This window comes from Eptatretus burgeri, chromosome 8 (assembly GCF_056783735.1).
Source record: "Eptatretus burgeri isolate ZD-2024b chromosome 8, Ebu_testis_v1, whole genome shotgun sequence".
NCBI classification, from domain to species: Eukaryota; Metazoa; Chordata; class Myxini; order Myxiniformes; family Myxinidae; genus Eptatretus; species Eptatretus burgeri.
Window position 1 is genome coordinate 38,537,417 of NC_140968.1, and position 15,570 is coordinate 38,552,986.

Below are 15,570 nucleotides of genomic sequence, written 5' to 3' on the forward strand. Positions count from 1 at the left end.
GGGGGAAAGATAAAATAAAAGGAAATTCCCTCTCTTTATTGTGGCACTTAGCTTTGTCCAGAGATGGTCTTTTAGAGCTTGACGATCGAACCGCGTCGTCCTGCATTGGAAATCACACCCGAGATGGCACCGAGCCGCTCTCAATGCGGGAAGCATACGTGAGGTATCCGTGCGGCGGCATTCAACACCAGGGCTCAGAGACTGCCGTACAGCTTCTTTTCACAAGCGAATATGCCGACCGTTCCTCTCTTCCACCAGGTCCATTCACCACGATCGCCCACCTTCCTCCTCGATGACGAGACGATTTCTGAGGCGCCATGATAAGGCCGCAAGGCATGCTCTTCTTCCCTCCTCAGAAACGTACACACTTCACCACTCAGCCGAACAGTCAATGGCTAGCGTTTTGCTCTGGCACGCAAACAAATTCGCCTCAGCACGAACACGAGAATCATGCAGCCTTCTTCACTGTGTCGAGGAGAAGCCAGCGATCTAGACCCTTTTTGCCCCCCAATCGCGTACCTTACACAACCCTCCTCTCTCCCCCGAAACTTCTGACCTCACACCCATCCATCATCCACCCCAGGGGCGTGGTTTGCTGGTTGTCATTCCTGGAGGACTATATGTCCCTATATGTCATTGACCTGGTTGACCCCTATATGTCATTTTTTTTGCCTGCTTGGAACGTTCGGCTTGGTTGTTGTTGTTTTAAGGACGTGATACCTGTTTATCACCGGTCTTATAAATGCAAAAACAGGAAAAGGTCACAAGGGGCAATCACATAATGGGAGAAATTATCCTTCAACCCTCCCTAATTAACACAGCACCGCCGGTGCACGTACCCCCCCCCCCCCTCCCACGCGATTGCACGTCACAATCTTAAGCTGACGGTTTCCCGACTTAAATTAGATTGAGAAGTCTCCTGCTCATCCACTGACTGTGCTACTCTATACAATCCCACCTTTCTATGAAGTTCCTCTGACAACGATAATTTTTTAAGTGATTCTGCACCATTGAGAGATAGGGCCAAAAATGATATATAGCACGATATCTCAAAAAGTTGTGGACGGATTCGTTTGAAACTTGGTGGACATGTTGGATGTGTGACAAGGAAGAATTGATTCAGTTTTGGTGAAGATCCGGAGCTGATAATTTTTTAAGGTTCCTGACAAATCTCACACTCAGTATGTTTCTCCAAAAGGACGGTTTGGAACCCACCCCATAAACTTTCTCTACAATCCTCTGGAAGAAGTCCTTTTATTCAAGCTTCTGGGTCTCACTGTCTACCATGATCTTTCTTGGGAAAGCCACATTTCCAATCTGGCCTCCAAAGCCAGTCGCCGTCTGGGAATCCTCCGTCGTGCAAAGTCCTTCCTCGGCCCACCTGAGCTCCTGACCACGTACAAAGCTTCAGTCCGCAGCCTGATGGAGTACTGCTCTCCCCTCTGGGCTGGTGCTCCTGCCTCCCACCTTTCTCGGCTTCACACTGTGGAAACCAAGGCATTTAGGATCAATGGCATCTCTTGCGATGAGGCTGACTCTTTGGGACTCTCACTCTCTCACCGCAGGCACGTCGGTGGTCTTTCTGTCTTCTACCGTCTCCTCTCCGGTCCCACCCCTCCCTCCCTGCTCTGTCTGCGATATGCCCCCCCCCATATTTCCGCAAGGCGCTCAAGGTTCGCCAACAACCCCCTTCTCGTAAAACTACCAAAATCATGGATCTCTGCTCACATTCACTCTTTCATTCCTCTTTTTTTCCCCCACCTTTGGAATAAACTCCCTCACTCCCTTCAATCCCATTCTCCCCTCCAGGCCTTCAAAACAGCTGTTCACCACCACCTCTTACCTTCCCCCATCCAAATCCTCGATCTTTTCTACCCCCATTAATCCACCCCAAACGCACCTTCAAATTCCCTGCTTTCCTTCCTGAAAGTCCCTGTAATGTCCATCTTGTATACCACGTGTTCCCCGTCCCACCCCTCTCCCTTCCACAGATCTCCAAATGTCTCTGTCCCCCACTGTTTTGTCCTTCCCGCTCCCGCCCCTCTTGTCTCCTGCCCCCTTGTTGTGCGTTGTGTGTTTGCTGTTATATGAGCCTCGACAAGGTATACAAAAAAAAAAGAAGTGATTCTTCACCTTTGAGAGACAGGGCCAAAACGATATAGTTCTGTATAGCATGATATTTCAAAAATGTATTGGGCCCGATATGTTCTCGTGGATCACGCATTACCTGACGGAGGTATGCGCTCTACCGAGTACCCTTCTGGTTTCTGACGAAATTGTCGGTGGGTGGGTGTCCCAATATGGCGGCTGCGTGGCCTCATCACTAAGCGCATTTTCATTGGCCGCTAGTTTCTCCAGGTCGAGTTACGTATTACAGTACAAAGCTCAGTGGTCACTACTCATAGTACAGTATACAGGAACTCCAGTGGTAGCAGTTGACAAAATATTTGAATGCTGCATGTTTTGCTCTCATGTACAGAATACGAATTTTTTTTTATCTGTATACCCCAATTTGGTTTAATTTTTCTCCGATTATCCTTTTTCTTTGCTTCTATTGTATTAATAAATCCTGCACAGTGTCTCATTTTTCTTTCTCCAAACAGAAAAGGTGGAACGACAGTGAACTAGTTTGTGGCGCTGTATAAGAGCCATATCGCTGTTTAATAACCTGGCCTCTTGCTTGAGAAATAAAATGCATTATTACACTTATTTGTGGGTTACGATACGTGAATTGGATTCTGCATCTCTTCCAAATATGCAGAAAAGGATTTCTTTGTCTGAATTTACTTTTAACCTCAGTCAAAAAAATATTCAGAAAATTCGACGACTTCCTGCTTCTCGAGCGGTAAAATCGAATTTTTTTGTTTGTTTCCCTGTGTGAAGAATCTGACACGGCGCTCCGATTTTCCTGAGAAGAATTTTTTTTTTTTTGGAAATCCAGTGAGTTTGACATCTGTATGCATCTGTAAATAATGAGTCGTCTACTTTTAACAAGTTATATTTTCATTGTACGTTTTGAGTTTCCTCATGGAGGGAGCGAGTGTGAGATTGTGCTCCTCATGGATATGTTGTCACGAAGAGCGTGGATACGTCGTGTTGAGAACTCGGAGGCTTTTACCGTTGAGTGTGATGAACCAGGAACATTTTGCGCAGCAAGGAGCGTGGTCCGCCACAATGGAGGGGTCACTGAGGTAATTTGAATGATTAAATTCGTCAGCAAAAAGAACACGGGGTTTAGTGAATCTATGCTTTTATAATTCGACATTATTAAATCTCGCCTGAACGAGATGTCGTTTTTCGAGGTCGGCTTGGGGTCGATCATTAATGATGATGATGGTGGTGGGGGGCCAGTGACGGCGAGGGGGGCAGTGTTGAAGTTGTGGGAAGGATATTTCAAAGAGCTGTTGAACCGGGAGGGAAGTAACCAGTGTGACCACTCCTCATTTTCATAAATGCCAAGGTGAGCCAATGAAAAAAAGCCAAGAATTCACAAGGTTTCGGAAAAGCGATGATAAAAGAAAACCAAGACGTCAAGGTGAACAACGAATAGCCAAGATCTTGTGAAAAAGGCCAAGGAGTGGTCACACTGGAAGTAACGGCGAGCTGGAGCTGCCGTGTTATGTGGAGTTGGTGGAAATCACGGAGGAGGAAGTGCGGACGGCATTGAATAGGATGAAGAAGGGAAGAGTGCCAGGTATTGATGAGGTGTGGACATAACTGATAATTACAGCGTAAGAAAGGAGTCGGAGTCACTTGGACGAAGTGACCGTTGAATGTATGTATGACACAGAGGGTTCTGTTCTGTTCTTGCGTATGGCAGCTCGGCTGCCGGGTAGCTATCATTTATTGGAGCGTGGCTGTGCTGCTGATGTTGTGCCCCACTGCCAGTACACTGGTACTCATTTCGCCGACCTTGGAAGGATGGCAGGCTCAGTCGACCCCACTTGGTGTTAATTCAGCAGCCAACGGGGCTTGAACTCAGGACCTTAGGATCCCAAGCCAGCCATCCTAATCACTGAGCCAACGCCAGGCTTGGAGAGGGTTCAATTTCCCAATGGGGTAGAGGACGGGGTTAATTGTGTTGATATGGAAGGGAAAGGGCCATGTTCAAGATCTGAGGAAGTACAGGGGCATTACACTCAGAAGTCATGTAACGAAGGTGCTGGAGAAGTTTCTGGATGGGAGGATAAGGAAGAGGGTGGAGATTGAGATTGGAGAAGAGCAGCAGGAGTTTAGAAAGGGTAGGAGGGATGACGGATGGGATGCTTGCATTGAGACAGTTGGTGGAGAAGAGGTAGGAGATGCAAGGTGACCTGGCGTTGGGATTTGTGGACCTACGACACGGTCCCGAGAGAGATCGTGATGGCGACACTGAGATGAATGGCAGTGCCAGAAGCAGAAGTTAGGTTGGTGGAAGGGATGTGCAAGGGAATGAAGGGAAGAGTTTTGGTTGGTCCTGGGATGTTTGAGTTCAGCGTGAACATTGGTTTGAGATTGGGAAGCTCTTTCAGCCCACTCATGTTTATCATGGTGATGGAGCTCGTAAGCAATAAGGTGAGCTTGAGGAGTAGTATAGGGAGGATGTTGTATGCCGATGATCTGGCTGTTGTGGAGTGGGCGGGAGATGCAGGAAGTACTGGGGGAGTGAAAGGATACATTTGGAAAGCAGCGTCAGCTGCGGCTGTTTGGACATGTGGCTCGTTTTCCTGACGCCGATCCTGCTCACCAGATTCTCTCAGCGAGGGAGCCTCGTGAATGCAAGAGGCCAATGGGCCAACCATGTTCCTCGTGGTTGCAGCAGGTTGATCAGCATCTCAAAAAGATGGGGATGGGCCACGCATCTGCCTGGGGGATGGCCAGATGGAGGCCTCTGGAGTACTGGTGCTGCTGCTCCGGCGCATGCTCCCGTACCTGACCTGACCTGGCTGAAGATGAGTGTGGAAAAGATGGAGGTGATTTGGGTCAGGCAGCAGAGAAAAGAAATGAATATTCGGTTAGAGGGGAAGGAGATCAGATAGGGATATAGGTTTGAGTATCTGGGAGGAACAGTGACTGGGGATGGTAAGTCCGATGCAGTGATGCGGAGGAAGATTCAAGTGGATGTAATGCATGGAGATGGGTCGAGAGAGTAATGGCAGACAAAAATATATCAATAAAATTGAAAGGGAAGGTTCTGATGGCATGTGTATTGCCGGCTTACCTTTACAATCTGGAGACTGTGGCATTGACAGAGAGACAACAGAGGTTTGCAAAAACAACTGGGTCAGGGGGATTCTGGGAGTGAAGAGGGTGGATAGGAGGAGGATGGATGAACTGAGGGAAGAGATTGGTGTGCAGATAATTTGGATGGGAAAATTGGTGAAAGTCTGGCTGAGGTGGAATGACCCTATATACTTGAACAATGGAACACAAATTGCCTTCTTGGCACTTTCAAAAACCTGTTTCGCCGTACCTGGAAAATATTGTTGTGGAAATGGCCCTGAGTATGCTATTAAATATAGGATTAGCCCAGATCCCCCATTAAATGCATGTTTAGCCAGGCTGTTCGGTAAAATGGACATTACATGTGTGTTGGGAGATGTAAGAGGCTGTTTATTGTTCGTGCGGTGGTGGTGTACCGAGAGCTTCTTCTTCTTCCTTCCCCTTTCTGGATGAGGCCCCGCCCAGTCAGTTGAGAGGGAGTGGCCAAGAGAAGGAAGTGAAGCTGAGGGGAGGAGCGAGTGGGCTTCGAGGCGAGCGAACGAAGGAAAGGCAGGGTGGATCTGGACGTGAGCGCCGTGGTGGCGCCGATCGGCTGTACACAGGACGGATGTGTCCGTTTTCTTGAGGAACAAGCCGAAAGAAAGGCAGGGAAGGGACTGCATGAGGTCTGTCTGCCATCTGCGATCGGCAGAAGCTGAACCTGAGGGTCGAGTCTGCCATCGGCCGAGAAAGAAAAGCTGGACCTCGTGATAAACCAGCTGAGACCCACCATCGATCTGACGGTCTTGTGCCGTCGACGTTGTGCTGGGTCAGAACGCGCTGAGGAGGGCGTGCGCAAGCGGTGCCTTGAGAAGAAAGAGTATGGCGCCGCCATCTTGCCATGCGGTGTGCTCGAGCTTGGGACTCGAATCAGTGGACATCGGCTTGTTATGAGCCACATTCGTGCTTTTGACACTTTCCTCTCATCCATGAAACATCACCAAGTACTCTGTCTTGTCTGCATGCTGTCCGTGTCTTGTCTGCATGTCGTTTAAGGCTTATCTCGTTAATCCCCTTCGAAACCCATAATCCGTAGCTCCCTAGTTGAGAACGGGTTAAAGATTAATTATAACATTGTCGTGAATGTTTTGCTTGTGTTGTGTTCCTCGATGTCCCCAAGAAATCTGGCTGATTCATATGAAGTTGCTGCTTTGAATTAATTCGTGCCGCGCCGAGGAACGATCAATCCGCTCGATTTGGATATAAAAACGAAAATGGTTACACACTGGTACACTCCCCTTGGTCTCTGACAAAATCGGTCTGTAACCGGGGTATATTCCCCCAGCTGGCAAGGTACAGGTGTATTTTGGTATCGTGGTTCGAGACGCGTAACCCGAGAATTGTGCCGAACCAGCCGGCGTTATAACCCCGGAGACTGTGGTGGTGAGAGTGGTGCCGAATCTGTAACATTTGGCTGTCGAGAGTAGGGTGCGAAAACCCAAGCTGGTTACGGACAGTGATTGACGCCATCGTCCGAATCCCGCCACCGCTTGCTGAATCCACAACAATATCTACGCCCTGAGGACAGGAGTACCTCCGAGATTCAACATTCCCACAAATATGGTGGCGCCTAGCGCTGTTTGTTGAGTGCAAAATGCAAAGCAAGAGTTTAGAAAACCTTTCCCATGTCCTTTTACAAGACTGCAGGGTAAGCTATTCTATGAACTTTCCAGCTGCAAATATGTCTTGCTTTGCCCCTATCAGCATTCTTTAAATATATTGACAATGGTTTTCTCCCCTGAGGTAGGCATCTGTTGACATTATTGGACTTTAATTTCAAGAAGTCCTTTGACAAAGTACAGGGTGTCCGTCTGGGTATCCCCCAGGCAGATGCCTGGCCCATCCCCCTCTCTTATGGATAGGACATTCCAGACACCCACCCTTGAGCCTCAGGTTAACCCAAGGAGACCGTCATCTGGGGACCACCCCAACCCACACTGCAGTGTGTTTTGTTCAGTGAAGAAGTGAAGTTCAGTCATTGGTGCTTCCAGTCTTGCTCTGTAGATGTGAGACCTGGACTCTGACCAGGGATCTGATTCTGACCAGATATCTGAGACGGGGACGTAATTCCTTCGTTACAAAGTCTCTTCAGAGAATCCTTGGCTATCGCGAGTCAGATTTTGTGTCCAACGAGTGGTTGCTGAGAGACTCAAATGAGATTTGTTACCTGCATAGTCCGTGAGCGTCAACTGCGGCTGTAGGAACTTGTGGCTCGTTTTCCTGACGCTGATCCTGCTCACAAGATTCTCTCAGCGAGGGAGCCTCGTGAGTCGAGGAGGCCAACTGGCCGACCACATGCCTCGTAGTTACAGCAGATTGATCAGAATCTCAAGGAGACGGAAATGGGCCAGGCATCTACCTGGGGGATGGCCAGACGGAGGCCCCTGGAGTACCGGCGGAAAGTGGACGCAGCGACGTGCTTCTCCAGCGCATGCTCCCATACCTGACCTGACTTGATATTCTAAACGCCCTTTCGGGATCCGTGGATTGTCATTGACCTCCTGCTCAGAGCGGTCTGTGTTAACGGACCCTCTGACACAACAATTATTTTCATCAATGGACTTGCATCTTAGTGATGTTCAATGATATGTTATATTTTCAACATAGCGCTTTTGGTACTTTTAATCTATATCGATGACCTGCCCAAGGTGGTTGTAACATTTGTGTAATATTTCAGAATAATACATAAATACCTTGTCCATTAACCTCTGTTGAGGTTCAAATAAAGCTCTGTAACATGATAGGAGTAGGTTGGAAGGTTAGTTTGATCTGATGACTGGATATTAGTATTTAATGTAAGAGCGAGTTAATGTAAGAGCAGCAATATTTACCCATTCTTCTGTATAGAACTGTTCAAGTTGCACGGGGGACGTTGATGGACGGTCATCTTGAAGTCATGCCACAGTACAGATTTTCGATTGGATTTATGTCAGGGCTCTGACTGGCCACTAAAGGACATTTATCCTTTTGCTCCTTGGCCACTGCAGTGCAGCTTTTGCTGTGTGCTTTGGATTTTTCTGTATGTTGCTGCATCCACTTTCCCTTCTATCCTGACAAGTGCCTCAGTCCCTGCTGATGTGAAGCATCCCCATAACATGATGCTGCCACCACCATGCTTTACAGTAGGGATTGTGTTTTTTGGGTGATGTACTGTGTTGAGTTTGTGCCAAAAGTAACGTTTTGCATTTAAGCCAAAAAGTTCCATCTTGGTTTTGTCAGACCACAAAACTTTTTGCCACAATCTCCGGCTTCATAATCTCCGGAGTGTTTTTGCATACCTCAAACAGGACTCAAGGTGGGCTTTTTTGAGTAATGGCTTCCTTCTTACCACCCTACCATATAGGCCAGATTTTCGGAGTGCTTGGGATATTATTGTCACATGCACACAGTGACCAGTCATTGCCATAAAGGCCTCTAGCTCAGTGCAGTCGTTGTGTTATGGTAATGACAGTAATGACCCCTTGTAGGTTATGACAGTAATCTACTTTTTCTTAGTTTCGGCGATACCTAGCCTACTCTGTCTAAAAGCACCATGAGATGTCTTTAACGTCCACCAAGTAATGCTAGAATACTGGTCCTCAGAGTAGTGTCTATCTGAGGGACAATGCACTTTTGTGATGCAACACCCTTCCTGTGAAGTGCTAATCCGACAGTTTATAGTGGGTTCAGGAATGAAACCCAGGCAAAACGGCTCAAATCAAAGTGCACTAACCCCAGCACCATCCTGCTGTACACATAATGAATCGATTGCTCCTTCATGATATTGAACTAAATCGAGTGATTGATCGGACTTTGTAAAAATCTGTGCATAAAAATTGTCAAGAGTAATAAACCATTGATGGGAGATCGTACTATTTGTGAATACTTTTTCAGGCAAATGAGTGACCAACTTGATCCAATACTGCACCCATTTACTTCCTGAAATGTTTTATTTCAGGGTAGAAGATGGATACAGCAGCTGCAGAATCAAATAATCACTTACCCATGTTATTTGGCAGTGAGTTTGGTGCCACTATTCAAGTGGAGGTCTGTCAGAATAGAACAAGGTTAGTGTCTTGACCCATGCATTTGAAATGTTTGTTAAATTGAGATGAAAGTAGTAACGTGTTTGGATCACATTAATAAATTTTGTACTGTATGAAAGTGGAATTGCTTTGTCTCCTTGTATTTTGCTTTTCCTTCTTGACCTTTATTCAGTGTTGGGATACTCTGAAATTATGCTTTGAGAAATAACATTTGATCTTATTTATAAAGATGCAAATATAAATGTATAAACCCACGAGATGACTCTTATTTCGGAAAAGCCATTAGTTTTCAACTCGGTTTGTGGTTTGGATGTTAAAGTCTCGTAATTCTAACTCCTGAAATTTATTGATATCCTGACATAGTAGTTCATTACCTTCTCCCCTGAAGGTTGGACAGGTTATGTTTTCACCCCTGTTTGTCTGTGAGCAGGATATCTCAAAAAGTTATGGGTGCATTCAAACGAAATTTGGTGGACAGGTTGGATGTGAGACAATGACAAATTGATTAGATTTTGGTGAAGATCTGTATCCAGAACTGAAGATGAGAATTTTTTTTTTTACGTGATTCCTCACCATATAAAGACAGGGCCAAAAACGATACATGTTTCGTATGTCCATGACTATATACTCAATCACCAAGAAGTGCAAAGAAGAAGCCACCATGTTCTTTCGTGAAGTTGTCGGACATTGAGAAAGGGGCAGACAACCCTGAGCACATGCACATGTTGTTGTCACATTGTTGTCACATGCACACAGTGACCTGTCTTCACAATAAAGGCATGTAGGACTTTCAAAGTTGCTATTGGCCTCTTGGTGGCCTCTCTGATCAGTCTCCTTGCTTGGTCATTCAGTTTCGAGGGAGGACCTGATCTAGGCAGGGTCTTTGTGGTAATATACGCCTTCCACTTCTTAATGATTGTCTTGTCTGTGCTCCAAGGAATATTCAGGGCCTTTGAAATATTTTATGTCCATCCCCTGATCTGTGCTTTTCCACAACTTTATCCCAGAGGTCTTCTGAAAGCTCATTGGTGCTCATAGTTGAGTCTGCTGTGAAAAGCACCACCCAGCAGAGGAAACCTACAGCAAAGGCTGATTTTAATCCTGAAATAATCAGAATCACTCCAATTTACACAGGTGGAGGCCACTTAACTTGGTGTGTGATTTTGAAGGTGATTGGTTACATCTGAGCTAACTTACAATCTCTATATTACTAAAACTCTCATCTTGTGTATATGTGTATATATATATATATATATATATATATATATATATATATATATATATATATATATATATATATATATATATATATATATATATATATATATATATATATGACCCTCCAGTACAAAACCAGTCGGAAGTCGCAAAAATTCAATATTGGGTTTATTTGAAAGCCCATAAAATAAGCTTCACAATGTTGTATCGTACATGGTGGTCTGTCACAAACTGACCGAGATATCTTACGATGAAGTTTTACAACAAACGTTATTGGGAAAATCGCAATAACCGGATATTAGCTTCTGAAATTTGGGAAACTATTGCTAGTATACGTTGCTAAGGACTTTGTTTCTCAAACTCCAGAAGCTAATATCCGGTTATTTTGATTTTCCCAATAACGTGTGTTGTAAAACTTCATCGTAAGATATCTCGGTCAGTTTGTGACGGACCACCATGTATGATACACCGTCGTGAAGAATATTGTATGGGCTTTCAAATAGACCCAATAAGTCAATATTGAATTTTTGCACCTTCCGACTGGTTTTGCACTGGAGGGTCACATATATATATATATATATATATATATATATATATATATATATATATATATATATATATATATATATATATATATATATATATATATATATATATATATATGTTTTTGAAATACAGCAAAAACGGTATACGAAAGTGCAAAAATTTTAGGGCCACCTTACTCACCATTCGCCTGCTGTGTGCAGTATCAAGTTTCGTTCAAATCCGGCAACAAAAAAAATTATTAAAAAATCAATTCCCGATTCAGTCAAGTTTTGGTATGACTATCCATAAAGCGCAAGGACAAACCATGGAGAGCGTTAATTATACCTCGAGAAACCAGTTGGCTGAACGATGATTCCTGAGGTAAATGCTCATATTTTCTTCAAGTTAAAGTTTGACCACAAAATAATATTAAAATTTGGTGTCTTTTTTTTGTTTTCCATCAACCGCTTTCATCAATGGAACCCAACGGGTTCACGGGTCATCAAGTTGCTGTTTTAGGGGAGGTGCACACTTATCCAACCAATATATTATAGTTTTGTATTTTTAATTAATTTTCTGAAATTTGTTGAATTTGTATTTCATTTTAAAGTTGTGGGTTATGATGTGTTAATCAGGGTGGAAAAAGTCTGATTTAAAGGCCCAGTCACACCTTGACGTTTTAGCCAGCAATGGCAACGTATTAAAATGTATGTAAAACGCTGGCTTATGTTGAACTTTTGATGTTTTTTTTTTAAAGATTCGGACGTATTCATAACGAGTTGGTCGTATGCATAACATATTAGTAACGGACACAGAACGTTTCGTTGTGTTATAGCTAACGTATACCAACAAATGCTGAGCCTGTTGTCGGCCTTCCCAACCTATGCCCAACGATAGTCTAACTTATGCATAGCGCGTTGCACGCATCGCCGACGATGACGTGACAGCTTATAAAAGGCTGCCGCACAACGATTCAAATCATAACCGCCGCAGAAATGGAAGTGTCAACATCGCAGTCACATCTTGGCGATCTCGCCAGCATATGCCGACCTCTGAAAAATGCGTCTAAAACGCTGGCGCACGTCAAATACGGTATGGGTAAGTTTGGTATGCGTGAATAAAACGCTAAAGTACGCTATCATACGTCGTATTAAGTGGAGTACGTCTTGTAATTATAAATGTGTTAAACATTTTATGACGTACTTGCTGTATGACACACGTTCCGCATGCGATGGGAATAAGTTGTACGCACGATATGCGAACGTTGGCATACGTCGACAAAAGTTACTTGTAAGGTGCTCATAAGTCGAAACACTCAAGGTGATGGTTAGCGTCAGTGTTCCAGACTCCCTGTTTTTTTATTTTTTATTTTTTATTTTTCTTCGGTATGACGGTGATGTCGACACTTCGATTTCTAGTGCGGTTATGATTTAAATCGTTGAGCGGCAGCCTTTTAATTATATTATAACCGCACTAGAAGTCGAAGTGTCGACATCACCGTCATACCGAAGAAGAAGAAAAAAAAAACCCCAGGGAGTCTGGAACACTGACGCTAACCATTACCTCGACGTGTTTCGACTTATGAATACCTTACAAGTAACGTGTGTCAACGATCGCGTAACGTGCCTACAACATGTTACTCATAGGTTATAAATAAGTCACGGGTAACCTAAACATTACTTTGACGTGTTTTGACGTATGAGGAACTTTCAAGTAACGTGTTGCGAAGTGTGAACAACGTTCGTGTGGCGTGCTTATAAAACGTTACTCATAGTTTAGAAATAAGTTTCGGGTACGCTAAACATTACCTCGACGTGTTTCGACTTATGAGTAACTTACAAGTAACGTGTGTTGACGTGTGTCAACGATCGCGTAACTTGTGAGTCATACGCTGGCATAAGTCTTAAAATTTCAAGCATGGAAAATTTGAGGACAACCGAAAAGTACAACGTTTAAAGCCAGCGTACTACGACGTATGGCAGTGTTTTTCAGCATGCTCTCAATGTTATCAAAACTTACCCATAACGTATTCGACGTGTACCAGCGTTTTACACAAATTTTCCAAAAATCGGCATAAGCTGGCTAAAACGTCAAGGTGTGACTGGGCCTTAATGCAATTTAATTCCAGGCTACAATGCAGCAAAAGGTGAAAATTTTGAAAGGGGGTGTCGACTTTATTTTGGCTATATATATATATATATATATATATATATATATATATATATATATATATATATATATATATATATATATATAAAGTCGTAGTTCATGAACTGGTCATCATTTGCGTTACAGGGTCAAAATATTCAAATTTTCAGTTTTCTCTGTGTTGATAGACATCACCAAGCTACATGCACTTGTGTGAAATTTTTTTTAGCAAAAACCACTAATTAATGGCAAATATGGTATTTTTAATTCTGAACTTTAATGGATAATGCATTACGAGGAAAACACATTTTCGCGTTTATCTCGAATTCACCTTTTCTGAGTCAATTGAATGTGGATCAGTTATCCTTTGGCCGTTTTGGACAATTCAAGTGCCAAATTAATCCTGAGAATCTGCGAGATACATAACTATGTAAATATATTTACTAGATCTCTTTTAGGAGTTTGGACATATTGGTCAGGGTTTGCTGAATAATAACGAGTTGAATAATCAATTTTGCATCATGCAACAGCAAGTCCCAAGTGTTACTCACCTAAAAAATAACAAAATAGGTTAGATTGAAGCTTATTGATTGAAATAAATTCAGTTTATTCCAAATTTGACTCACCACATCCGCCACCTCCGCCACATCCGCCGCCTCCGCCTGTTTACTCCACCCCTGACTTGTATCACTTATTTGCCTGTTACATAAAAACTATTGCATATTTTTTTATTTCTGTTTTTTCCACATTAAACTAGACAAAATTACCTTTCTTATCATACTAAGATATCTAGATATCTGTGGTTTTTCTGGTCTGTAGTCAAAGTGGAAAGTGGATGTTTTGAAAAACATGTAACAACTCCGCCTATTTAGGGTGACCAGTTCATGAACTTCGACCATATATATATATATATATATATATATATATATATATATATATATATATATATATATATATATATATATATATATATATATATATATATATATATATATATATATATATATATATATAATCTGACTTGGGGTCTGTGGGTGGGACATAAGTGCCACCCATTCTACAGGCCACACCTTTCCCTCCAGCCGTCCAGAAATCGCCGCCATCTTTTTCGCCACACATACCTCATATTGTTTATAGGCCTCTGATGTACATGTGAAGAGTGAACAACGTATTTTCTATCAAGAAATGAAGATACTGTTTTGAGGAAACAGACACATTTTGATTACCACTCAAATGAGGTAATGCATGTTTTTTTCCGCAGCAATTGCAGCAGCCGTCGAATATACACCGCCCAATGAAGGTATGTTAGTTCTCATGAGACAGAGGAAAGAAAATAGTGGTCTTTCATTAAAGAACAAAACTTTTGGTTTTTGCCCGACTTTTCGAAGCTTATAAACAAATTGATGGACATTTAATGCACATTATGTGAAGTAAATAAACATTCACTTGGTCGTGGAATACCTGTGTCCGTAATTCATCAGGAGGCCGCTGGGGAAATTCCTGAGAGATATACTTTCGCACACTCAACATCACCTCTGAGTTTATGTATGTTTGAAAACTAAACAAGGTACATTTTCATAACAACGAAAATAGTCAAGATTAATATTTTATATCTTTAATTAAATTAAAAAAACAGTCCTTTTGCCAGCATTTTGTTTGTACTGTATGCTGTTGAGATATCCAAGGATGTGTTCAGTTCCCAAGCAGCTAGCTAGTGCTTGCCAAGCCAGCTGTTCCTTATCAATGGTTTGGAATGGAATGCTTACTTGACTGCTTAAGCCATTTGGTGAGCGCTCTACAAGAAACTTGAAACTGAACACAAGCAACTACATTTGGTAACTCACTGTAGTGGAATGGGTGGGGTGAGAGGAAGGACCCGGCGTTGCCGGGCAATGCCAGGTACACCTGCAAGTATGTATATGTATGTAATATATATATATATATATATATATATATATATATATATATATATATATATATATATATATATATATATATATATATATATATATATATATATATATATATATATAGATTGTTACGTTTGAGGGGGGGTATGCATTCAAAGGGTAATTAGGATGTTTAATTAGGTATGCCATGCTGTTTGAGTGTACCAGGATCTCGATGTAATAAGTAGCAATTCAGTGGTGATAAGTTGTCTAGTAAATGTCCATTTCTTCAAGGGGGAAATGATAATTGTCACGTAATTAGATAGGGATATGGGATAGGGTAAGTGTGTCTGCGTAAACCCCTTTTAGTATTCTCTGGAGGCTTGCCGTGATGTCACAGGACAGTGCTGCGGATGGCTCCGCCCCGTGATCACGATTGGCGGAAGGCGACGGCGCAGGGCCAATAAAACGGCTCGATTGGAAGTGACGAGGACGGGAGGATAAAAAGGCTCTGTTCGGGGAAA

General features: G+C 43.0%; 1 protein-coding gene across 17 annotated transcripts in view; it reads left to right on the forward strand.

Moving 5' to 3' along the window:
• Positions 1 to 2,820: 2,820 nt before the first annotated feature.
• The window catches only part of TRIP13 (thyroid hormone receptor interactor 13), a 168,326-nt gene continuing 155,576 nt past the window's right edge, over positions 2,821 to 15,570 (forward strand). For 13 of the 17 annotated variants that reach the window (XR_015061344.1, XR_015061346.1, XR_015061341.1 and 10 more), the window contains exons 1-2: positions 2,821 to 2,940; positions 9,179 to 9,287. Coding sequence is in view for 9 of the 17 variants with exons in the window: in XM_085893719.1 (XP_085749845.1) it covers positions 9,187 to 9,287 (101 nt within the window). In the remaining 8 variants the exon portion in view is untranslated. Of the gene's footprint in view, positions 2,941 to 3,079; positions 3,192 to 9,178; positions 9,288 to 14,418; positions 14,458 to 15,570 lie in introns of all 17 variants that reach the window. The other 4 variants (XM_085893720.1, XM_085893715.1, XM_085893721.1 and 1 more) reach the window with 4 other exon arrangements.